General features: G+C 38.4%; 2 protein-coding genes across 3 annotated transcripts; both read right to left on the bottom strand.

Annotated features, from left to right (window-relative positions):
- Positions 1-2,413: 2,413 nt before the first annotated feature.
- On the bottom strand, positions 2,414-13,071 carry ifrd2 (interferon-related developmental regulator 2). Of its 2 annotated transcripts, XM_088332256.1 has the most exons (13): positions 12,431-13,071; positions 10,577-10,633; positions 9,761-9,877; positions 9,505-9,589; positions 9,305-9,429; positions 9,062-9,219; positions 8,905-8,958; positions 7,710-7,888; positions 7,492-7,600; positions 5,721-5,855; positions 4,457-4,585; positions 4,134-4,226; positions 2,414-4,020 (listed from the first exon to the last, which is right to left on the bottom strand). In XM_088332256.1, the coding sequence occupies exons 1-13, from the start codon at positions 12,474-12,476 to the stop codon at positions 3,940-3,942; spliced, it is 1,368 nt and encodes a 455-aa protein (XP_088188382.1). In that variant the 5' UTR covers positions 12,477-13,071; the 3' UTR covers positions 2,414-3,939. The 2 variants fall into 2 exon arrangements, with proteins under 2 accessions (XP_088188382.1, XP_088188383.1); XM_088332257.1 differs by lacking the exon at positions 10,577-10,633 and having other exon boundaries at positions 12,431-13,069.
- Positions 13,072-16,226: 3,155 nt separating this feature from the next.
- Positions 16,227-22,225, bottom strand: LOC148369983 (olfactory receptor 51L1-like). The gene is made up of 2 exons (XM_088330040.1): positions 22,123-22,225; positions 16,227-17,452 (listed from the first exon to the last, which is right to left on the bottom strand). The coding sequence occupies exon 2, from the start codon at positions 17,449-17,451 to the stop codon at positions 16,474-16,476; it is 978 nt and encodes a 325-aa protein (XP_088186166.1). The 5' UTR covers position 17,452; positions 22,123-22,225; the 3' UTR covers positions 16,227-16,473.
- Positions 22,226-27,108: the final 4,883 nt, after the last annotated feature.

A 27,108-nucleotide genomic window follows, 5' to 3' on the forward strand; every position in this document is an offset into this window, starting at 1 on the left:
ACATGTTAATACCCAATGTAGCGTGTTATATAGAGTATCTAGATAGTGCTACACAGAATACACACTGCAATAAAAATACGGTAATATGCAATGTAGGGGGTGTGGTTTAATGTGGGCCTTTACTCTGCCGGGTGGAGTTAAAGAGCCTCATGGCATGAAGAAGAAAAGATCTCCTCAGTCTGTCCGTGGTACAAGACTGTGACAAAAAGCTGCTCTTCTGTCTGGAGATAATGCTGTGTAGTGGATGTGATGAATTGTCCATGATTGACCGCAGCTTTTCCAGTGCCCGCCTCTCAGCTACTGTTGTCAGGCTGTCCAGCTCTGTGCCCACAACAGAGCTCGCTTACCTCACCAGTTTATTGAGACGAGAGGCATCCTTCTTCTTGACGCTGCCTCCCCAACACGCTGCCGCATTGAAGAGGGCGCTTGCCACAACATTCTCATAGAATATTTTCAGGAGCTTTTTGCAGATGTTATATATTTACAAACAAACCAATGAGGCGAAAAAATATGTTGGGGATGATGGTGAAAACTAAATGAAAACTAAATAAATGGAGTTAACTTTTAATAAGAATACAAAACAAACGTTACTGAACATTTGTTAGTTAGCGCAGACAGGTGGGTGTTTTGATGCTGGAGGTATCTGGCTCAAGTTCCCCTACCCTGTCTTTTGAATGCAAAGATTAGGACACTCAAGAACGGTGGTCCAAAGATTATGATGATGACGGTGAAAGTGGTGGAAATGATGATGAGTATTTTTGCATCCACAAAACTTATGTAAACATGTATATTCTTGAAGTGTTTGTCATACGTAAATATATACAGGATATTTAGCTGGAAGACACAATTATTAAGGAGGTGGGGTAGGATCAAATAATCATATGCTTCTTCATATTACTTTTCGGACATGCTACGTTCACATTGTTTTTTGACTTGTTTTTATTTGTTTTATCATGAAATAGGGCAGCACGGCGGCGCAATGGTAAGGACATGTGTGGAACAGTTTTGAGGTCTTGAGATCAAATCTTCCTGTGTGGAGTTTGCATGTTCACACTGTGTGCGCGTGGGTTTCCTCCGGCACTTCGGTTTCCTCCCACATTCCAAAAACATGCATGTCAGGTTAATTGGCCAGTCCAAATTGTCTCTAGGTATGAATGAGCGAGCGAATTGTCAAGTCAAGTCAAATTTATTTATATAGCCCTTAATCACAAAAATGTCTCAAAGGACTGCACAGGATTACAATGACACAATTACCTGATCTTAAACCAACATGCGGGCAAGGAACAACTCAAAACCTCAGCGTGAGGCAAAAGAGAAACCTTGAGAGAAGGGACCTCACAAGTGGTATCCCCCTTTCAGGATGACCAGGGTGAATTACCTTTAGCATTGTCTGTCTCTGTGCCCTGCGACTGGGTGGCAACTATTTCAGGGTGTCCCCTGCCCACTGCCAGGAGATAGCTGTGATGGGCTCCAGCACCCCAGCAACCCTACTGAGGATAAGCGGTGCAGATAATGAATGTTCGAAATCAAGTTTCATTCATTAGTAAAATACTGATCAAAGGACCCCCAAACAGTTTTTTTTGTCTTATTCTATTTTCTTACTTTTATTTTCCCTTTTCCTGCTTTTTTCCTGCATATTTATTTGGGTAGCCAGTCTCAAAAGACTGTAGAGACTACAGACTACTATTACATCACATTACCAACATGAAATATAGGTAATACCAGAATGAGGTTGAAAGCTTCTTGAAGTCGACATCATTCATCAATGAATATAAGTTTTTAACCCTAGATTCAAACACTTCCAATGAGGTTGCAGATCATTTTCCTTTTTCTGTTTGTTTTTTGTTAGCTTTTTCTCTTTTTGATTTTCCTTTTATATTTTATTTTTTCCTAGATTGTTATTTGTTTTATCTCTCTCTTTTTTTTTGTCATTATAATTTTTTTTAATTTTTGTACTTTTTTTTTTGCTTTTCATCTGTATTTTCCGTATTTAAATTCATTTAGTGCAAACACTGGTAACATATGGATTAAAGCAACAAAAACAATCACACTCTTTCCAGTCCGGGCACTGCATATGGTATTCCATTTGTAAATAGTACAGTGAAAAATAATTTGCCCGGAACCGGACAACTTGCAGTGATTGCCAGACTTATGTATTCTGGTGTTTACCAGAAGATCTTCAAGAGAAACGTGTGGCCTTCAGTTTGTGCCCTCTAACTCTTGGATCATGCAGCAGGACAACGACCAAAAAATTTACCCGGGTAAATTGTTCAACTATAAATTACATTTATAACAGTAAAAAGAAAAGCTTGTATGGAAATTGCAAATATGATAAGTCACACAAACCATTGGACCAGATGAACATTAATACTTATGATTCATAAGGGGAAGACTGACCAAGATGACAACCAACTCCCAATCCAATCCTTTAATGATTCAAGTAACATCACCCTGCAATTAAATACACACAACTCTCAACCACAGGAAAAAAAACTCAATTTTCTCCTCCCTGTAAACCGTATCTTGTAAATGTAAGCATACATCACGCCACCCATTTTCCAACTAAATAACATTTTGTACGTCACGCCACACCTTTCTCCAATTAAATACAATTTGTAGGTGTAGTTTAAAGCCGATGCTCATATTCTCAACTCCTCATTTGAAAAAGATCTTACAATTGTGATTATTTGGTGCCCATTAGGCATTTATCATTGCAATTAAAACTATATTGCATGCCAAACCACTTTATTTGTAATCTTCACATGTAGTGATTTTGCAATATCATTACATTAGATATCTGATATAAAAATATATTGTGGATTCTTTGTTTTTATTCTGCAGGACGATGAACGGATACCACAGATTTTTCAATAGCACCAATCAGGTTTTAAAAACCATGACGCATTAGACCCAAAATACAATGCCTACAAGTGTACCTTCAATTAAATACACAATAAATCCTGGTATGTTTTCACACCATTTACTTCCAAGGGACAGATGTGTTCCGCCAAACCAATTGTTTGCACGTAAAATATACAAAAAAAAATAAACGGTAGTCAAGCAACCACACTTTAAAATAAATATAATGTATATAACTTAATAGCATTTGATTTTAAGGCTTGTGATTCACTAATCTAGTCTACAATTGTAAAATGAAGCAATCGTGTAAAAACCATTGAGTTGTCCCTGTCAAGACAACTTCGCCTGTGAGTTAGACACAATAACCCCTTTATTTTAGTATTTTACACAGAACCCCAAAAAGTTATGTTGAAACAAAACACTTTTTGTTTAGATCATACTTATTTACTTTAGGATCACCCAAACCTAGAAAACATTTTTAATTAAACTGGGATGATGTAAAAATAGTTATTCTACCAAAGCTTCAACTTAGGATTGAAAAACATTGGTTAAAATTGTGCCATCAAAATTTAAGGTTTGCAAAAATTATTATATATATATATATATATATATATATATATATATTTATTTTTTTTGCAAAGGCTTGCACATACTTTGTCTTTTCTAATATGAGTCAAAGGATGTTAGTCATTTGAATTCAGAACATTTCATTCAAGAACAGGGCTGATCGAAAACATGTAAAATGGGTTATGAATACTTCCAGGATGAGGTTTATAAAACTTCTCGTCCGAGGTAACAAACAATTTGCATTCCAGTTCAACTTTGTTAAATAGCAAGTACTGACAGTTAGCACAATAAATTATCATTGATAAAATGACACCCCAATATGATAAACACTCAAAACATAATTTTTCCTATAAAGGAAGCCCAAACTTGAGTGTCATCTGTTTGGAATCTGGAGGATGTATCCACAGGTTAATCATTTCAAGTCCTGGAAGTCAAACACTTTTAGCCCTTTGCGAGACTAGAGCAGCTTTAAAGGCAGCCGATGGGTGTCGAGTTTTTGTTTCTCTCCCTCTTTCACATGACGTCAGCCCGTTTGTCTCGGACTTTGTTCCTCAACTTCGTCCTGGCCTTGAAGGCAGCGGAGTTGAAAAGATGCTGGCAGGTGAAAATATAATTTAGATTAAGGAACAATTCAGGATACAACATGGACATTTTGCACAGAAAGGGAAATGTCCTCACTCACTCTGCATTCATTTCATTGCATTTACCTTCTCAAATCGTGAAATCTTGTTGGCTTTGATGGTGGCGTCGAGGATGATGGGAGGCCCAAGTCCAATGATGTCTCTCAGGAGTGGGTTCAACTGTAGACCCACAAAGTAAACCCCACTTAAAACATTTTCAATTCAGTTACTGTAGATAGACATCATGGTGTTTCTTGAAAATGAGTTTTCTGCCAGTTTGCTTATTTTAAATATGTATTTTTTATGGCCGGCATAAAGCACAGAACTCTGCCACTCCGGCTCCCAAAAATTGGTATATAAGAGCCACTGCAAACATTAATAACATCCAGTGTAATTAAGTCCTTGCAAACCTGCAGATGATGCCCGACACCAGACTCAAGGATTTCTTTGAAAGCATCATAAATTCTTCGCCTCATCCAGCTGTCAATGTAGATGCTCTCTACTCCAAAACTGATTTTCTCTTCTGTGAAGTCCTCGTTCTGAAGCAGAATTGAGACATCATCAGCATCATATTGCAGTAAACACAATTTTTATTTTGTTTAAATTTAGGCAAAGTTTATAACAAAGGGCCATTTATCAACTAAATTCCAAATGCTGGGCAAAGGAACATCCGGTAGGGCAAGGGTCTCCAACTTTTTTCAAGCTGAAAGCTACTTATTGTTACTAATTAGCGCAAAGGGCACCCAGTTTGATTGTTAAAATAGCTTGATAAATAGCTAAAATAAGCTTAATAGTTAACTAGAAAAGTAAACAGGTAAAAAAAACAAAAAAGTTAACTATATAGCTAGCTAAAAAGGTAAAAAGCTGATTAAATAGCCAGTAGAAAAAAAAAATACATAGTTATAAGTAGTATAGTTATAAGGAGGCTCGTTAGCTACCAAAAAGATCAAATGTTAGCTGTATAGCATGCAAAAATTCTAACAAGATAGCCAACGAGAAAAAAATGTAAAAGATAGCTACCACAAAGCTGGCTAAAAAAACTGCAAATTATTTGCTCATTCGCTTTATTAAAAAACAATTTGAATTTATTTTGTTGTATTTCCTGGAAAATATATCAATAAAAATATAAACAGATAAATGTGTTTCATTCATGAATAGATTATCTTAATTGCTTAAATATAGTCAACAATACTTGAATATATTTGTTTTGTCCATGAAGCCTTTGAACAGGAATTTTTGAATTACTAAAACAACAATTTATCATCATGTTATTTCCAGGTTAATGATCTGAAAATAGGGATAAATACACTCCCCCACAAACAAAAAAAAAGATACTTGAAAATTCACAATAACCCAGCAATGGTGAGCTATTTTTCTGAACAGGTCCGCGAGCACATCAACTGTCCTTAGGGGGTACTCTGGTGCACGCGGACACCATGTTGGACACCCATGCATTAGGGTGAGTGTCTTTAATTTGGGCATAATGTCCAAAAACTTCAACTTAAAACAATACAAGACTCGGCAGAGCTTCACAGCACAGAAATATGGATCAAAATTATAGGAGCACGCAATAGCCTACTCCAATGAAACTACAACCCCACGCCCTCAATCAAAATAAGTTAAAAATCATTTGCACACATAATAGGACTTTCAATAATGCACGCCAACACCCACCTCAATGTAATGTAGAACATCTCTGAAGGTGGAGCGCTGTTTCCTCCTGTCGTTTTTGGCACGATGTTTGTGGCTGTCGGTCGCTAAACCTTTCAGACTTTCACACAGACCATCATTGTCTTCCACCTCAAAATTCTGCACATCAAAAAACAACAACTCCAGACTCACACAGCGCATACACAAGTATAGATCATTTTCTAATCTGAAATAAAAATGTTCATTATTTTCTATTGAGATTAAAGCTTTTCGTGGGCCGTTTCGGGACTACAGGAGGTTGCGGGTCGATTGTTGGCTATTAAAAGTCAAAGTGTCCTTGGGCAAGACACTGAACCCCCAATAGACCCAACAAGCTGGTAGGCACCTTGCACGACTGACTGCTATCGGTGTGTGAGTGAATGGGTAAAAGTGTGAAATGCAATGTAAAGACCTTTGGAGGTCCTCAGTGACTGGTTCAAGCGCTGTATAAATGCGCTCCATTTACCATTTATTTTCAAATATGTTTCCATGCTCATCTTGCTCGATTTGAATCTTTTTTTAAGAAGTGTATTTTTGTGCCGGACTATAGAGCGCACCTGATTATAAGCCGCACCCACCACATTTTAAGAGGATAACCAGTTTCGTACTTACACAAGCCGCACCTGTATATAAGCCGCATGCGCCTACATTAAAACATGTAACACAATCACAAAATTAACCCAAACCAGACCCTGGGACCCGCATCTTTAACTTAAAATAAAGTACACCGTTCAAAAACGACAGCCGGAATAATGAACGGAAAATGATACCGGTAGTTAAAATTTGATGCAGACCTGCAGAGTTTGGGTCCCGTTGAAAATAATCCAAGGGGAAAAAAGTGTATATTTCCAAAGGGTGGGAAAAATATATATCCACTATTGTCCGCTGTGTCCACAAACACTCACCTTTACCGGTCCCCACTTCCCGTCATCCCCCGCGTTTGTTACGCCCCTTCTTTTTGTGCAAGACTTATATGAAGTGTCCAAAATAAATACATTACAAAAATATACAGTTGTAAATACATATTATACATGGTTACACATATTTACAAAGAAAGACGGTACACCGAGAGTTTTCAAAGCTTTAATAATAATATTATATCTTTCATCCCAAACCGTGCCTGTGAAGGGTAGCAAAACGCTACTACAAACACGCTCGCAATGCATTAAACGGATCTGTTAAAAAAAAATACACCATGCAAGCAGAAATCACGGTAAACCGTCCTCATCTTCCTCCTTATAACTGACTTCATCAAAGTCCTCTTCCTTTAATATGGGAAAGAGACTTTGCCATGTAGACGTCCTCCCACGCTCCCTTATTCAAAAACACGCTAGCAACACGCTCGCAAAGTAAAGTTTACGTGCAGTAGTTCTGTTTCCTTCTTTATCGGACTGCTCGATTGAGTTTAGCTTGAAGGCTGCGTCATGTGCCTTGTTGAAATTTGCATGATGAGGATATGTCAACGTTAATTTAATTTGTGCACAAGCTAAGAAGTTGCAGACTTCCTCGGTGCATATATTCCACCGGCCTAAATCTTACCTTTTGTACTCAAAAGCCGCTGACGGCTGTTAGAAAAATTACATAAATTGGCCACATCACTGAATAAGCTGCAGGGTTGAACGTTTGGGAAAAAAGTAGTGGCTAATAGTCCGGAATTTAAAGTATGTATTTGAACATGCATATATGCTTTGACCCCAAAAATATCAGCTACATCAGTGGGGGAGGGGTGTATGTGCATGACTGCATGTGCACATACCTCATCTATCTCACGTCCCAGCTCAACCAACAGGGCTATAGTTTCTCCAACAGCTATTCTGTAGTTAACGTCACTACTTTGCAAACAAGCTTGGAGCTTAGGGAGGTGACTGCGAAAAAGAAACAATAATTAGTTTCATAATGGAGGTATAAAATCTAGATTTATTAGTCAGAAATCAAATTAATGGAGTTAGTTTAGGAACTCAAAGTTGTGCTCACAGCTTCAGAAGGACGGAGAGTTTAGACGTAGGACACAGGCTGGTCAGCAGGGACCAAGCCTGCAAAGCCGCATTGTGGAGTCCCGGCCCACCAGGTTTGGGTGTGGGTAGTGTTCCCTCTTTGTTAGGGTAGGAAGCCATGAACACGCTCTCCAGGAGGGACAATGATTTGATCAATTCCTAAAAAGGTTTAAATTGTGTTGACATGTACATAAAAACCGAAGTATGTTCAGCCAAATACAAAATAAAAGGCATTTCAGAATTTGTGGATACATTATGTAGAGAAGTGACTGACTCAGGCTTCAACCGATTGTTAAATTAGTTGTCGTCTGTTACTCAAATACACTAGCTCCCGTGTTATTTTCGATTGTTCTCAGTTATTTTCGATTGTTCTCAGCTTAGGGATGCTGCTGGAAAAGTGAATTTCCCTTCGGGGATGAATAAAGTATCTATCTATCTATCTATCTATCTATCTAAAAACAAACTGACATGGTGCCACTGCTGGGAACCTGACGACATTACAATTGATCCTCTCAAATAGCTTCACAATATTTTTTTAGAAACAAAAGGAATATGTTAAAGTAATCCCTCGTTTCTTTGCGGGGTTGAGTTCCAAAAACATCCTGCAATTGTCAAAACCTTTATTTACTTACTTATTAAATACTCAAGAAAAAACAAAATTTACAGGCGAGTACTTCACAAGTACATTTTTTTTTTTTACAAATAACTTCGGTCATGTCAAATTATAAAAATAATCTTAGTTTTATTGAACACATGATTAAGGACACAATCAACTTTACATGATACTTGTGGCCATCATGTGGAAACTGCATTTACCTTACCGTCCACAACCCCACAAAAAAATAAAAAACACCAATTGGACCAGAAAAAGAAAAGAAAAAGTTTTGCACGTCGAGAATGCCAACTTTGTTGGTGAAAGAAAGCAACTCGTTCCACGTCTCAGACCGCAATATCATTGATGCCCAGGTGGACAAGCAGAAAAGAGGCGTGGCAACTGTTTCGCCTATCAGAATGCAGAACACAATACACTATCAAAATCCTCCAAGTAGCGCAACCGCGAAAAGAAAAGCGTGATACAGCAAGGGATGACTGTATTTGCATTTGTGAGACCTTTTAACTGAACATAATAATCCTGATCCATGCATCAAGTCATTTTGTATATAGGTTGTTCTCACCTCTCCATCTTCAGATGCAGAGACATAGCAACACATCCCCAAAGCTCTGGCACACTGGGGGTGAGGCAAAAGAAAACATTTTTAGGGAGTGGTCATAAGATGGTTTTATTATACGTGGCTGATAAAAAACAGTGAGCAGTTCGCCATGCATACTCACACTCTGCCGCGATGTCATACTGGCATTATTGTCAATCAGGATGCTGGAAAGAATTGGCCGTAGCATGTTGAAGCCCTCCGCTGTTTCATCTCCTCCTCCTAACTGGATGCAGAGAAGGGCGAATACGGTTGCAGCGGCAGCTTGCTCTTCAGCACCACCTGAGCATGGCACATGGCGAACCACATCGTTATCAATTAACGACACATTTATTTGGCAGGAGGAAATTTGAAAACCTGGACCCACCTTTTTTAAGGCACCTTTCAAGGCAGTCGCTGACCGTAAATCGTCTCTCCGTGAGGAAGTCGTATAACACTTTGGATGAGAAGGCCTGCCGCAAGGACTCCAGAGCTGCAAGCCGAGTCTTTGCACTGAGCGAGTGTCAAGATGAGACAGGAAATCGTTCTTTTGGGCATCCTGACCTTGTACGGAGAAAGGAGGCTTACCTCTTATCAGTGAGGTTGTCAATGCACTGCTTGAGTTTATCTTCTATTTCCTCCTGGGCAGTCTGTTCGTCAACCTCCTCTCCTCCTAAGTGGAGTTGTAAGATTAAGTCAGTGTTGGACATTCATCAAAACAAAAAACGAAAACCACCCCAAACAGCTCTTATCACGCTTTCTACATATGGAAATGTTTTATGAGTGAGAAGTAGAAGTTGGAGTGACCTAATAGTTAAAATGATGTTACATATCGTTGACCTACCTGTTCCCTCTTCCAACACTGAGGTAGTTTCACTGGCACTGCTGTAGTGGCTGAGAACGTCTGAAGTAAGCTCATCATCACTAGCTCCCGACTCCACCTTTATTCCATTTCTTACACCTACCAAACAAAGCAGAAATGGAGTTATAAAGGACCTGAAGTGGTAATACTCCAGTCCTGTGTGCATTACGGCTCTTCACCTGCGATGGTTAAGTAACGGGTGTCCAAATTGAAACTAAACATTTTTAGTGGTGCGTATATTTGAAAAAATGTCCCGGTTTTCTATACACAAAAGGCTTTAATCTCCTTTTAAAAAGTTTTGTTATTTTTACCAAGTTTAACATATGAACTTTATTTATTTATGTATGTGTTGAAATAAGTGTAATGGCTTTTTGTGGGCTTGAAACATGTAAAAAAATAAAATAAAATTTAAAAAAAATCAAAGTGGCCCTTGTATCTTCATTTCTATTTGTGGCCCCAAGAACAAAAGGTTTGGAAACCTTTGCATTACCATTTTAACTTCAGATATACATTACTAGACCATGGTGTTGTACTTAAAGAAAGTTCCCTTCAACAACAAATGCAGTGCAGTACACAAAAACAGTTTTAGGTTGGATTAGAACTTTCTACTGTTGGACTAATTAGCATTCCATGAACACAATCCTCAGTGGTATTCCGTACGTTAATGTTGGCAGGTCATGAGGTTCAAGCAACATAATGACTCAGAATCAGTCAAGTACTTTTTTTTCCAGGATGCTCTCCTCAAAAGAGAAAGGTCCTCTGCGGTAAGCCAAGGAGTCACTGACTCACAGAAGTTACCTTTCAGGGAAGCCTTTGCTGTCAACTGCAGTTGTAAAACCTCCTGACGAAGTGATCCTAGAGATTATGTATGAGTGAAGGAATGAATGGTGTTTCGGGTGGCGGTGGGGATTGGAATGGAATGCGTATGGGTATGAAAGAAAGCCCAAAAAGAACAATATAAGTGACAAATGTACCATCAACAATGCACAGTTACAGTGCACACAGATTTTTCATTGGTCAAGATGTGTCGTCTGGCGCAGTGGTTTTCCTGCAATGTATTTTAAGACTAGCAACTACTTCAGTGAATTAAAGAAGCTAAGCCGCAGGACAGTAAAGTGTCAAAAGGAAAAGCCATGTGTGCAAAAAATTCAAGCCCTCATGCCAAAGAGCCACGTCAGTGCATAAAACACGAGTCTGCACACGTGACAGGCACAGTGCATACTCAAAGCACGCGTGGCCATGTTGGACGTCCACGTGGGAATTCTATTTACTCAGAGCTGACAGCTGTCACTGAAAAGGTTAAAATGAAATCAGTTTAATATAAAACTATAAATAGAAAACTTTACAGTAGTGAGAAGTATCAAAATAGAAATTATTTGTAACTATACTGTAGGCATCATGTTTTTGTAGTGCAGTGGTTAGCACATTCCCCCAATACGCTAAAGGTCCCTGGTTCGAGATTGGGTGGACACATATGTTGGACTAGAGAGGGTTGCCCAAGACACCACAGGAAACGGTGCCCTTACGACCCAAGAGGTTAAGAGATCCAAACAATTGACAAACACTGAAGGCATTAGAGTTAATTGCTATAATTTCTACTGACTACTGTGTCAAAGGACCGTTTCAAACTCCTTGGCCATGGACATGACGTGAATAAAGATCTTTAGTGAATAGAAAAATGTTTGATATTTTTCTGACCACGTTTGAGCAATCATAAGCAATAGTTGCGTCCTTACTTTAGTGATAAAAATGTCTGTATAATCGGTGCCAATGCCGTTCTTATTTAAGGAAGCGATAGTTGCAATGTTACTTGTGCTGTCTGCCTCTTTGCCGCCATTTAACAATCCTTGTCCCATTATTAAAAATAATGATTAAAATACAATTAAATAGATGCAACAATAAAGTCAGACGGTGTCATATTTGACCTCTAGATGTTCCTGTAATGTGTAGCAACTGAGAACGAGTGCTACAAAGCACAAGGAAGAATACAATGTACGGAGAGGTAAGTGACCAAAAATCACCATTTTCTTCTCATTTTTGTCCAGCCTTTCACAAGGTTATTGCACCTGTAGGCACAGTATGGAGGACAATTATGTCAGTTCCCTCTAGTTAGCCTTTTATGTAAGATACATACAACATTTCTCGATCAGCACGTGTTTAAAAAAAAAGCACAACTATATAGTTTATGGATTTTTGTTAATTATTAAAATCTTCGTTATTGACGACTCGCATTCTCTAACCATTCTAGAAATAATGATAATCTTTAAGAAAAACGTCTTTGAGGGACTTAACAGTAATTTATTTATACAAGTTTATTAAGGGATGGAATGTTATGTAACAACGGTATCAGTATAGGGTTTTTGTATTGGACATACCGCATTTTTAACATGTTTTGTACCAAGGTCAGTTACTCCTATTTATTGAGAGTACTTATTCCTTACATGCCTATGATTAATAATGAAGTTGACGGTTGTGTTTAACAAAACATTTTTCTTCATTTAATATTAGAATTCTAAACGGTAGGGAGTAGTCAAGTTAGCATATTAGTAATGTGGCAATGCCAGCTAACAAACTTTTAACATATTGTCTTAAAATTGGATGCAATCGGCGCTCATGTTTTAGTCACCAGACAAATGTTAGCTTAACACTTACCTGAGGCTTTTGTAGAGCCTCGTTTCCCTTTTTTACCTCGCGGCATGGCGAGAAAGTGTTAGCGAGGACTCGTTAGCCAACGTTATCCTCCGACAAAAAGAAAATCTTCTCGTAGTTCTACAATCGGTCTGGAGACATTTGGACTTCTCTCAACGATGACAATTCAGGAACCGAAAAAAAAACCTAAATCTCCTTTGACGAGTTGTCCAATGTTGACTCGCTGACGACCCCTGCCAACAACAACCGCCCTAATTCGGGAATTTGATTTTGTCCACGGGTGACAAGTTCACTCGCCTTCACGGTTGTTATCGGTGTATTATCTATGTTTGTCTCCAGGTATTCTATACATAACAGCGGGTTGTCGAAGTGAGCATTTGTCAAAGAGTTCAGGGAGAAGTTGGGAGCACGCTGTTGTCGCCAAGTCCACCATCTTTCTTTCTTCACAGTCGAGAGCACACCGGCTCGCGAAGGTTGCCAGGTCAGCTTGTTCAGGGATGCCAGCACCAATTCACCGATCCCTCTTTTTCACAGAAGGTCAGTGCGAATAAAAAGGAATAAAAAAATAAAGTATTCGGCGACTCAAAAATCGCTTTGCATGGCTGAATATGGAAGAAGATTTAGTGATCCAAGTAATAAGATAAATAAATAAAAAAGGGTTCGTCACGGGGGCGTGGCTTTTGGCTACGTCATAAACAAAACGTCCTGTCTTGACGACGTCGAGCACAATGTTTCCCAACATTTTTGAACCAAGAAACACATTTTATACAAAAACCTAAAGGCACACTGTCCGTCGAAACTGTTTCAAAAATAATTCTTATTAAAAGTTTCATTGTTGTTTTTTAAAACTTAAATTCGGTCGTGGGCAGTGAGGGCCTGCAAGGCCTTATCTGCAGGCCCCAAAAATATCTGAATCAGCCATCCATTATCTGCACTGCTTATCCTCAGTAGGGTCACGAGGGTGCTGGAGCCCATCCCAGCTATTTTCGGGCAGTGGGCAGGGGACAGCCTGAATTGGTTGCCAGCCAGTCTCTATGTCACAGGCACAGAGACAGACAATTCATTTGTTCATTAACACCTAGGGACACTTTAGACCAGCAAATTATCCTCACACGCATGTTTTTGGAATGTGAGAGGAAACCGGAGTTCCTGGAGGAAACCCACGCAAGCATGGGGAGAACATGCAAACTCCACACAGGAAGGTTCGATCTCATGACCTCATGCCGCATACGCACGAACCACTGCTCCGCCGTGCTGCCCCTATCTGAATCATGTAATTATATTTTGTCCATCAATACTTTTTGAATAATTCCAAATAGTCTTCCAGCTTCCTCTCATTTCTTCTTCCTAATTGTTCTGCTTCCGAATGTGTGGTTTCATAATATAGCATTTGACCAATCACATTCCCTCCATTACTTGTTTTTTAGGCTCAGAAATCTACCTTGAGTCCTTCAGGACGAGATTAGCAGGCTCTGGCTTATACAATCGGCCTCGGAGAAAGCAGTTTGTGTAGCCAAACAGATTTCGAGGTGGCGTCTGAAGGGAATTTAATGGGCTTTCAGCAACATCCCAGGTTTCACAAACTGTTACTGGCTGAGTGACTATGGTGTGGTAATCTACCTAAGTGTTAGTGTTATACCTTTATAAATGAGTGGGATATCTCTATGTTATTTTAAACAGGTCAACACATCATTTTGAAAAGTACGAAACAAAATTTTGTACTTTTCAAAATGATGTGTTTCCATTGTTTAATTCATTATCTGCATGGTTAAAAACCAAAGAGAATATTAAGTAACTGCAGTGTGGTATAGGAACCTTTTGTGAGGTATCTGTACACCGGTGTGGTTCGTGGCATAAGTCACTTCTGCCCAAATCAGATCAATAAATGGATTCAAGAAGAGTGGTACACGCAGCACCATTTCAGCACAGATTGTATTTATTTTATCCTTGTAGTGAGGCCCAGGTCACTTCAAATCAATGTTCTTGTGTGGTATCCGGTTAATTTAAGACCCTTAATATTAGCGCCCAAACCCCTTTTGTTTGAAGAAGGAAATTCTATGGTTGGACAATACCTAAGCAGGAAAAGGTTTGGAAAACCCCAGCCTTAATATAAAGTCTAAAAGGACAGTGTGTATTATTAAGCACCTCCTGGTGGGAGGAATATAATTCATTAAAAAAACAGCAACAACAACATACAAATACTGATGTGAAAATAAGGAAAAATCCATGGACTATGAAATGAACATCCATGTTTTAAAATACTCATAGGTTGACACCATCTTGCTGCTATATGTACCCCCAAAAACAAAACAAAAAAATCTGTTTTTTTTCCTTGCTTTTGCCAAGCTTTTTTCTTCCGGTTTCCTCTTTTTCATCATTTTCTCTCCTTTCTTTCTTTGTCTTTTATCCCCTTTTATTCTTTCTTTTCCCCCTTTTTCTATTTTATTTATTTTTTTCAATTGAAATACTTGAATATGTGTTTTATGATTTATTTTTCGTACTAGAGTGAAAATAATTTTTAAAAAGGCCAATTGCTAGTTCAAATGTATTACTTATTGCGGCCTCTTCCTCAAAAAGTGTGTTTACCCCTGCTTTAGAGGATAGATATTGGTGTTGATGACGCACTTATATGCAAATGTAGCCCGAATTAAGTATCCAAATTAGGCCTGCAACAACATAGCAATAAAATCAATTGAAATCAATCATTAAAAGCATTGCCCAGTAATTTCATCATACCCTCATTAGGTCATGCAATTCGTGGTCCATTCAGTGGGATAATTTAATATAAATAAATAAGAGTGGAGTTGCAGGGACATGCTTGTAGTTGCACCGGCACAGAGAGCCTCGAAAAACTTTTTATTTTTTAAGTGTATATTATTCAGTACATCCATCCATCCATCTATTATCTGCACCGCTTATCCTCAGTAGGGTCACGGGGGTGCTGGAGCCCATCCCAGCTATCTTCGGGGAGTGGGCAGGGGACACCCTGAACCGGTTGCCAGTCAGTCGCAGGGCACACAGAGACAGACAACTCACTCACCCATTCACACCTAAGGGCAATTTGGACCTGCCAATTAACCTCACATGCATGCTTTTGGAATGTGGGAGGAAACCCACACAAGCACGGGAAGAACATGCAAACTCCACACATGAGGTTCAATCTCATGACCTCAGAACTGTGCTGTGGACGCGCTAACCACTGTTCCACTGTGCTGCTTATTTAGTACATGTATTTTTTTAATGGTAAGCTATTTGACAAACACTAAGATTTTTTTTTTATTGTTTTATATTATTGCATATTCTGTTGTTTTGTGCAATATTTTCTATCTGTTCAAAACTTATATATTTGAATAATATAAAGAGGATATCTGGCTGGCTACAAAACCCCCTCCCCTCCCATTTCTGCTAAAGAAACCTCTCCCCTGCAATCCATTTGCAGACTGGAGAATCACACCCAACGCCCCCAAAAGGCAATCCTTTGTTTGGCCCTTTCGGTTTACAATCAGATAATTGGATTACCGGAACCAGCTGACGAAGTTTTCCATTGTCAATAAAAGATCTAAGGCTGTGTTCTTGTGTCATGACAGGCTGATGTTTGATGATTTCCAAGTTGTAAATTTTGCGTCTGGGCACCCAAATACAGGAAACAGGAGGCAGATGTGCTCCAAAAAGTATGGTATTTATTAAGAAAAACAGACAGACAGACTCAACAACAACAAAAACTAGATTTTAAAACAACCAGCAACGTGTCCAAACATTAATTTAAAAAAACAAGCTGATATGATAACAGAAGGACTTCAGTGCCACTTTTGTCCTGTCTTCTGTTATCACGTCAAGCTTGTTTTTTTGTTTATGGTTCAACATGACACTAACCCTTGTTTTATAATACCAGTAAAAGTTCTGTTTGCTTAAATTCCGAGTTTCAGTTTTACTTCTTTTACCTGATTATTTAAAAAAAACAAAATTGCCGTCAGATCAGCCTCCAATAGGAAGTCTCGACAGAGTAAGACTTTTCGTCAGAACACCGGACACAATGATAAGGACATTTAAGGCTTGTTTGAAGCAACATTTTCTGGTGAACTAGCCTTCCTCAAAGACCATATCTTGTTTTTCGTGCACATATTCATAATTTGGACCCTCACTTGGTAGGTTCCTAATCCGTACATCACCGGGTTGGTGATGGGCGGAATGATTGTGAAATACATTGACAGGAGAATGCGCGCCTCCAGGGCCAAGGCGCTCAAATCGAACCTGTACTGGATGACTTCGTAAAAGGAGGCGATGCAGAAGTTGAAAAAGGAGACCAGGTGCGGCATGCACGTCTTCAGCGCGGTAACCTGAGACGCTTTGGAGACCCTGTTGGTCACTCGCAATATTTGCACGTAGGAGAAGACGACCATGATTATCAGGGGGCTCGCCATCCCTATCATCACAATCAGGCCCACCATGCTCAGGTAGGGCGGCACAGAGCAGGCGTTTGTCACCAGCTCCATGTTAACGCAATACATCTTGAGGATAACTTTACCGCAATTGCGAAGCGTCAGGGTGGAGCTGAAATAAATGGCGAAGGCGCTGAACGGGTACAATCCCACGCCGACGATCAGCTTGGTGATCTTGGCCGGGGTCATGACGGAGTGGTAGTGAAGCGGCGAGCAGATAGCCAGGAGACGGTCGTAGCTCATGAGCGCCAGGATGGAGAACTCAGACGTGGCGTAGGTGTGAAGGAAGTAGACCTGGACCCGACACGAGTGCAGACTGACCTGGTGCTTCTCCGACAAGATGATGCGGAGGGTCGGAAGGAGCAGGGCGCTGATGCCCATCATCTCATTGAAGCACAGCAGGCAGGTGAAGATGTTAATGGGCTGGTGCAGATGTTTGTTCCAATGGATGATGGCAACCAGCAGGACGTTGAGGAAGATGGCGGCCACGTAAAGAAAAAGGAAGAGGAGGAAAAATAGATTCTTGTGCTCCTCCAGGGCCGCGTACGCTGTCATTGTGAACATCATGGTCGTGGTGTTGCTCATTCTGAAGAATGATGAACGAATTCATTGCAGTACATAGCCAAAAAAAGGGAAAAAAACGTTGCCCATTGGCAGAACATCAACGGTCATGTATACAGAACCTTGCAAAAGAAACCCCCACACCCCCTAGATTTTTTTGACGTATTTCCCCATTTCAGGCTACAAACTCAATAATAATTTAAAAAAAAACATTTCAAGAATCAACAACATGTGTGACACAATTGTGAAAATAAACATTTATTCAACTTCATATTGTGCTAACAAATAAAAAATGAATGAAAAAAGTAGTAATAAAACTACCCCCCATGAGTTTAATGAGCTACACTATCCAATTTTAAAATCATATATAGTTATTTTTTTACATTGAAAAAGAACTGTGCAATTTTGATTTGCACATTCAATTCAGACAAAAAAAATCACCATAGAAAAAAAAGAGATAAGTCACATCACGTCTTTTAAGAACAGCGGTGATGATATGCATTTATCAATAAACAAAATGGTCATTTACAAGTACATGTTATAAGTCTTTTTTTCTCTATGAATAAACAATTTAATAAAAATTAGTTTTGAAATCTTAAGAATAATGAAATGAAGTGAAATGATCTGCATTTATATAGCGCTTTTCAAGTCACGACTTCCCAAAGCGCTTTACAGTGTGCTTCACATTTCCCAATAGCGGCCGTGCAGCCATGTAAGGCGCTAACCTGCTTATTGGGGGTATTATGGTTCAGTGTCTTACCCAAGGACACTTCGACATGTAACACGGAGGTGCCAGGATTCGAACTGCGGTCTCTTGATCCCAAGACGAGCGCTCTACCTCCTGAACCACTGCCGCCCAAGCAAAGTAACAAATGATCTCCCCTTTTGAAGCACTAAATTTCATAATATGCATCGGAAAATTCAAAATGGAACACGTCTAGCTCATCACAAATGTGATAAATATCTTGATGAATAATATAGATGACAAAAATATAAAGTTATTTGATTGTCAGGGGACATAGAGCACAAAAATGGCACCAAATCAATACTACTTCATTAATAGTACTTTATATATATATATATATATATATATATATATATATATATATATATATATATAATTTTATAATACAGTATTATCATTTTCTACATTTTTATTTGACAAGCCGGCTTAATAAGCACGATGGGCCTGCGAGCCGTAGTTTGCCCACGCCTGTTCTAAGAAGTTTTCTTTTTTTTCTTTCTGATAGAATAATAAAAATAAGCAATATCCTATTATCTAACATGAATATGTTTGTTTGTTGTAGAAATAAAAATAAAAAATAAAATAAAATAAACAAAACGATGAAGATAATTTCGCCTATTTTATGTATTGGTAAACGTTTTCTTATTCGGCCCAAAAAATCCAAAATATTTGGAAATGGGAAAAAATATACTTCAATTGAGCCAAATTGTCTGGTACTGGTTTACATTTTTTCAGTCTTACCGCATCGGCAGAAAATATTGGTTATTTTGAGTGTCATTGTAATTTGTTTAAATTCCAATATGTTTTAACTGTTTTTTTTCCAAGTCAAATAAGAACATCTTGCAAATCTCGTCTCATTTCATCTCATTAGCTGCACCGCTTATCCTCAGTAGGGTCGCAGGGGTGCTGGAGCCCATCCCAGCAATCATTGGGCAGTGGGCAGGGAACACCCTGAACTGCTTGCCAACCAATCACAGGGCACACGGGGACAGACAACTCGCTCGCTCATTCACACCTAGGGACAATTTGGACCAGCCAATCCACCTGAAATGCATTTCTTTGGAATGTGGGAGGAAACCGGAATGCCCGGAGGAAACCTGCGCAAGCACGGGGAGAACATACAAACTCCGCATCTTGCAAATGATAGATTATTTTACTCATTCAGATGATTTTTTCCCTCAATGTTGGTGGAAAATATTTTAAACGTCAGTTAGAAAATACATTTCTTCTTCATTTAATATGATTTTTTTTAATTTTGTCAGATAAACTAGATGAAAACTACATACTTAAAATGCACAACTTTGTCTGCCAATGGGGTAAGACTTTATTTGTGTACAACCAAGCGAGTACCATCTGTACTGCAAAAATGAAATCTTACACCATTAGTAGGAAAGGTTGCACAATTTGAGTGTCATTTTTTAAATTAAATGACATTTTAACATTTTTTACGAGTGAAATAAGGACATTTTTGCATACTTCATGTTCCCTTCATGTAACAAATGGCAGATCATTTTGCTCCTTCTGACTATTTTTCACAATCTTGGCGTATATGCCTACCTTTTGCCCTCCGTCACCAGAATATGGAAAACAAACAAACAAAATGTTCTTGTTTAAAACCAGAATTGGCAAAATTTTACCAAAACGGAAAAATAATGCGATTAGTGGAGAAATGAAATGAAATGATCTGCATTTCTATAGCACTTTTCAAGTCAATGACTTCCCAAAGCGCTTTACATTGTGCTTCACATTTCCCAATAGCGGCCGTGATCTGTGCAGCCATGTAAGGCGCTAACCAGCTTATTGGGGGTATTGGGGGTTCAGTGTCTTACCCAAGGACACTTCGACATGTAACACGGACAAGCCGGGATTCGAACTGGGATCCCTTAATCCTAAAACGATCGCTCTACCTCCTGAGCTACTGCCGCCCCAGCAGAAAAAGTTAAACTCGCTTTAAAAAAAGCAACCGTATACTAGAATACTGTATTTTCTGGAATCTAAACCGCTCCGGATTATATAATGCATTATTAAGAAGGAAAGAACATTTAAAGGGCGCACCTAGAGTATAGGTCAGATTTTTGGGGGGAATTCATTTGATTAAAATCCAACACCAAAAACACACAGGTCATCTTGAAAGGCAATTTAAAAATAAAATGAAATAGATGACAACAGGCTGAATAAGTGTACAGTATACTAACGTTACATGGTAATGTCAGTAACGATCTAACATATTAAGAGTTCTTCAGATGACTAGCATGAAGAACATACCTACCAAACTATCAGTTTCACTCCAAACCATTAAATCCGATGAAATTTTCATATTTGGTGTCACTTTTAAACAATTGCTCCAACTCGGTCAGACTCATCATCACCTCCGCTTCTCGTTAGCTCCAAACTTTCTTTCTGCTTCTTGATTAGCGTTTTCGGCTGCCTATTTCATTATTTGCAGCTTATAATCTCCAGAATATGATTTTCTTTTCAGTGCCATTTTTTTCCAGCTGTTCTTAGTGTTTTTTTATATAAAAGACAGGCAATGTTAAAATGATCAACACAGAGTTAGAGCGCCCTCTTCCAGTTTAGCGTGAAAATAACATGTGAAATGATATATTGTGTTAACAATTTCACACAAGGTTTAATGTCAAGTCATGTTTATTTGTGACGCCCTTAATCACAGGGAGTCTCAAAGGGCTGCACAGACCACATATTGCATACCGCAGACTATTATTACACTATCCCCAGATCTAAAACCTACATGAGGGCAAGGAAAAACTCAAAACCTCAACATGAGGAAAATAAAGAAACCTTGAGCGATAATAAGATGTAAAATGATATAATAATGTGTTAATAAATTCACACATAAGGTTTAGTGTGAAAATAACATGTACAATCATACAATAATGTGTAAATAATTTCTCACCCCTGGCCAAACTATGAAATAGAAAAATTCCGACTTATAGTCCTGAAAATACGGCAATAGTCTCAAGCCTTTATTTTCGGGTTAAATTGGAAAAATCTGTGGATTTAAAAACAAAAAATTATTAGGTGTTTTTAAGTGGAGGAAAGCAGTAGTCTAACGCGTAATGTAGTAGTTTTGGTATGTCTCGGTGGAAATACTTTCCAGCTAGACAATACACTTTCTTTTTCTTCAACTAATTAACTTGACAGAATATGTTGGATTTTTAAAACAAATTCTTAAAAAAAACATCATTTTCTGCCAATGAAGTAATGTTTTTTTTAGTAAAGCTAGCAAGTACAATCTACACTGCAAAAAAAACGAAGTATTATTACCCCAATGGCAGAAAATGTTGCTCAATATAGGTAGGTATAAATTTGCTTATTTTAAGAATATTGATCTTATTTCTCTCCTAGAATCAATACAAACATCCTCAAAATCAGAAAAATCCTCTTCAAAGCTGTAGTCTAATGTGTAAGTAAAGGAGTAGATCTGATATTTCTACTGTCTGAAAGATGATACATCGTTTTTCATCTAATCAACTAGATGAAATATGTTGAATTTGTTTTTTTCATCCTTAAAAAATGTAACATTTTTTACCAATGAAGTAATCATTTTTGAGTGTACAAGTTAGCAAATACCATCTACACTGCAAAAAAATGAAGTATTACCCCAATGGTAGAAAATATTCCTCAATATTTAGTATACATTTGCTTATTTCAAGAATAACAATCTTATTCCTCTATTAAAATAAACAAAAAACGTGCTCAAAATCAGAAAAATCCTCTTATCTGTAAAAAATATTTATGTATCCAATCAAAAAAATACTCGTGACCTCAACATTCCATCTAAGGCGTTTGTGTGCTTTAAGTATACATGTTCTTTTTTCTCTTGAAAGACGAGATCAGGTATCTAAAAATGGGTAAAATTATACGACAAAAGTTCTGCCAATTGGGTTTTGATATTTTAACACTGTCAGTAGTACAACGGTTGGGCCTACCTGCCGAAAGATCTTTTTCTTCTCTTCTGGCGCTCGCTCTTCCATGCGAGATGTTTTTATTCCATGTGAGATGTTTTGAGGCCGCCTCGAAGGTGGGCTCAGTTTGCTGTTTTGTCGATTCTGGAAGATGATGGATTGTCGTTGCCATGGTAACACGAGTGACGCATCCGACAATCCCCCCGGGCTTGTTTAGTGCTTGCCACAAAACTTTCTCGGATTTAAGGCGGCAACAAATGCTTTTAACCTTCGATTTAATTTCCAATTGTTTTATCTAGTAATTTTTAAGCATAATATAACCAGATGCAGCTCTTACAGCTCCCAAACGGCTCGTCAGATGGTTTTTGTTACCTTAGTCCATGTATTGGCAATTATTATTAACTTTATGCACCGAATGAATCTAAAAACGGGAAGAAATAAAGCAAAAAGGACAAAAAAATGAACAATAGAATAAAAATAGAAAAAGGAAAAAAACTGACTGAAAAAGAAGAAAAAGCAAGAAAAAAGAAGTTAAAAAACTAAAGAAAAAGGACAAAGAAAGAAAAAGAAAAACAATAAAAATTAAGTAAAAAGCTTAGAAAAGAAAAAAAGAAGAAAAAACAGATAAAAAAGAAAGAAAAATTAAATAAAATAACAAAAATAAAAACTAGGAAATAAACAAAAAAATGACTAAAGTAATAGATGGAAAAAAAGAGAAATAACAAAAAAAAACAAGAAAAAAGGGAAAAAAGCTGGGGAAAAAAAGAAACAAAACAAGAAAATAGAAAAGAAAGGAAAAAAATGAGCATTGACTAAAAATGGTGTATCAGGCCACATTTGGCCTGTGGGCCACGGGTTTCAAACATCGATTTTAAATAGACAATGTGTATGATTGGACCACTAGATGTCACTGGATGGTTTTATGCAACCAAAATAAAGTTTTAAAAAGCACAAGGAAGAATACAAACTAGACTAGACTGACTTGAGACTCAAAGGGATCACTTCTTTTTTTTGCACACTCTTTTGGATGTTTTTGGATACCCTTAGCAACAAGATGGAGGACAAATATGTCAGCTCCCTCTAGGTGACACTCACGTAATGTAAAAATAAAGGCTTATTTCTCAAGATACAAGTCGTTTAAAAAAATGCACGTTTATATGATAGCGCATGGATTTTTGCGCTTTATTTAAATCAATATTGTTTTTCTTTTAATAAATTGTTGTTTTTTACCCCCAGGAGACACTAATTATTACACAATGGAGTTAATATACGACAAAGTGAAAAACTAGTACAAGTCTTTTTTTCTATGTTATTATCATCAAACTCGAGGGTGTTGACTTACCTTATGAATGGCCCACACAAAAAAATGGAAATCACAAATTTTTTGCAAAAAAATACCGTATTTTTTTTGCACTCTAAAGCACACCAGAACACAAGGTGCACCCCCCAAAAATAGTCTTCTGTGATATATTCATACATTAGGCGGACCCAACTATAAGGTGCATGGGATTGAAAGTATAGTAAGAGCTGGGTTTGCATATGAGACCCACAAAATTGAGTGCATGAAGTAAATGAATGAATGTTGAATGGGTGCTTGTAACAGGAAACAAAACAGACAAAAAACAATCAACATGTTAACAAAGGAGAACTTAAAGACCACTCTAAATATTTAATAAAGGCAGAACAGTTATCAAATGCAGTATATTTAAATTGTAACTATGCATTTCCAATGTTATCCACTGTATTTTCTGCTATGAATTTGGGGCCAGGAGATAGAGACGACTTCCTTATCCTCCAAAAAGTCATCAACTCGATGAATAACAGAAAGACTCAAGGAATTGACAAAATGGCGGCAGAACTCATACGAAATGATGGTGAACTTACGATTGACGTCTTAAAAAACATTTGCAAAAACATCTAGTAAATAGGACAATAGCCATCTGCATGGACAAAATTGAGAATTACTATGCAACCAAAGAAAGGAAACTTCCAACTATGATCCAACTACAGAACTATCAGCCCTTCAGCCATGCAAGTAAAGATATGCTAAATGTTCTACTGAAAAAATTGAAACCAAAAGATGAAAACATCCTAGCCAAAGAACAGGCAGTTATCAATCAGAGAGGGAAGGAACACTTTGTGAGAAATTTCAACGACATTAAAGAAACTATTGTCACGTCTTTGTGGATTTTAAGAAAGCATTTGACAGGGTATGGCAAGCCGCTTTATAGGCCACCATGCGAAAGCACAACATGGGCCAGGAACTACTTCAGACTATTGAATGATGTCAACAGTGCAGCACTGATCAATGGTACCATTAGTGCTTTGTTTCAAACCAAGTTCATTGTGAGACAATACTGCATTCTCCCTCCAACTTTGTTCAACATATTTCTTGACAGAATCATGACTGAAGTTCTTGACCAACATACAGATAGAATCAGCTTTAGGGGATACATTATTACTTACCTCCGTTTCGCTGATAATATTGCCGAATTGGCAGGAGAACCACTGGAACTCAGAGATCTGGTCAATCACCTTGACAAAGCATTAACCCAGTATGGAACAAAAATCAGCATAGAAAAAAAAACAAGAATAATGACCAATAACCTCCAAAGTACCAACCACAAACATCACCATCAACTGCTAGAAGCCATAACCGGTCACCGAATTTTAATATCTTGGAATTGTCATATAAAAGAGGGGACAGAACCAGAAAGCATGGCCAGTGTAGCTCCAACCACAGCTGCACTTGCTCGACTTAAACCCGACCAGAAGGACAAGAACATAGCAGTGAAATGAAAGAACAAACTCTTGGAAGTGGTGGTTACTCACATCTTTCTTTATGATTGTGAATAATGGACTCTCACAGCAAAAGTGGAAAAGAAAATCCAGGCCACAGAGATGCAATGCTAAAGGAAACTTGTAGTTATCAGCTACATAGCCATTGTGACAAAATAAAACCTGTGCAACTCCATCAGGGGGCACATTGGTCCTCATGAAAAACTGTTGTTCATTGTCCGCAGACAAAAACTGCAGTGAATAATCCGGCCCGCAAGACAACAGTGAGAGAAGCGCAAGAGGAAAATGAGCTGTCGTTTTTAATATTTCCACCGGATGTCACCAAAGCCAGTTAACACTTGCAAAAAAATTGTGGTAGCATTTCTCCATTTCTCTCTGACTCACTTCTTTTTTATTTATTCCTCCCTCTTTTTCTTTCTCCTGTACACTCCCTCTTTTTCTCTCTCACTCTCTAACTCTTTTTCTCTGTCCAGCTCTCTTTCTATTTCCTCTCTCTAAATTACATATTCTCTTTCTTTCTATTTTTCCCTTTCTTTCTCATCCTCTTTATTTCCCTTTTTCTCTCTCTCTCTCTCTCTCTCTCTCTCTCTCTCTCTCACTTCACTTTGTCTCTTTTTCTCCTGCTGACTCTTTTTCTTTCTGTCGTTTCACTTCTCTTATTCTTTTTATCTTTCTCTTTTTTCACTTTCTTTTTCTCTCTATATTAATTTCCCCCTTCTCCATTTATATCTCTATTCTACTCTCTCTTTGTCTCTCACTGTTACTCTGTCTCCCTTGTTTTCCCAATCTGTTTATCGCTCTCTCTTTCCCTCCCTCTCTTTCTCTGTCTTTTTCTCCCTCTCTCTTTCTCTTACACTTACTAGTACGGCCCCCGTCAGATTTTTTTTGTAGCATTTGTGGCCCCCAGCTGAAATGAGTTCACACCCCTGCTCTAGGGCATAGTCTAAGGGGGCAGGGGAAGAGGAAGACGGAAAAAGAACTGGACCGAAAGCATTAAGGGATGGACTGGTGCCAACTTTGCCCCTATCCAAAAACAGGCCAGGAACTGTCGACAGTGGAGAAAGCTTTCCAGAGTGGCATCCTCTTTGGTGCCCACAAAGATTTGTGAACCCAGATCTTCTTCTATATCGAACTATAAAGCGCACTTTTAAAGTTCTGGCCAATTTGACCAATAGTCCGGAAAATACCGTGTATCTAATGTGTAAATTAGCACAAAAAGTTTTGGCAATGAGAGTTACTGTATGCTATGATGTTTTGTTTCTAGCAAACACGATACAGTTTAAACATGCCCATTAGAGCAGAGTATTCCTTTGAGTTTTGCCTATTACTAAAGAAAATTAGCCCCTTGTGTATAGGACGGCGTATGGGGGATAACCGTGATTGATGGATTGAAAACAAAGATGAGCTCCCCAAAGAAAACACTGATGTAACTCTCTCCCAAGGCTAGACAGCAGAGATCAAAAACATATGCGATGACTTTGAAAGTTTTGCTTTTATTTGAAGAGAATTAGGCACATGCCAAGCTTTTGACATTAAAAAGGGGTAGATTTGATCCTGCATTCTATTTTTACGTGCAAAACACAATCCGTTTTTACGATATGAAAAGTAATGTTTTAAACCGGAAGTGGAAATTTTTTATCAAATGAAAATCGAATGCGGGCAGCACGGCGGCGCAGTGGTTAGCGCGTGTGCGGCACAGTTCTAAGGTCTTGGGAACCTCCTGTGTGGGTTCAAATCCAGCTACAGGACTTCCTGTGCAGAGTTTGTGTGTTCTCCCCGTGCTTGCGTGGGTTTCCTCCGGGCACTCCGGTTTCCTCCCACTTTCCAAAGACATGCATTTCAGGTGGATTGGCCGCTCCAAATTGTCCCTAGGTGTGAATGAGCGAGCGAGTTGTCTGTCCCTGTGTGCCCCGCGATTGGCTGGCAACCAGTTCAGGGTGTCCCTTCCCACTGCCCGATGATTGCTGGGATGGGCTCCAGCACCCCCGCGACCCTACTGAGGATAAGCAGTGTAGCTAATGAGATGAGATGAAAATCGAATGCCATCGTGAGAGCGGTATATTCACGCGGAAAGATTTCGTCTCGCTTCAAAAGAAATCTGTCGTGGACTACAATATACTAGTCTTGATTCAAGATTTTTTTGGTTTAAATTTGAAAAAATCCATAGATTTTATCCCGCACTCTATTTTTACATACAAAGCACAATCCGTT

Source organism: Urocampus carinirostris, chromosome 3 (genome assembly GCF_059441175.1).
Source record: "Urocampus carinirostris isolate Australia breed hairy pipefish chromosome 3, RoL_Ucar_1.0, whole genome shotgun sequence".
Taxonomy (NCBI): domain Eukaryota; kingdom Metazoa; phylum Chordata; class Actinopteri; order Syngnathiformes; family Syngnathidae; genus Urocampus; species Urocampus carinirostris.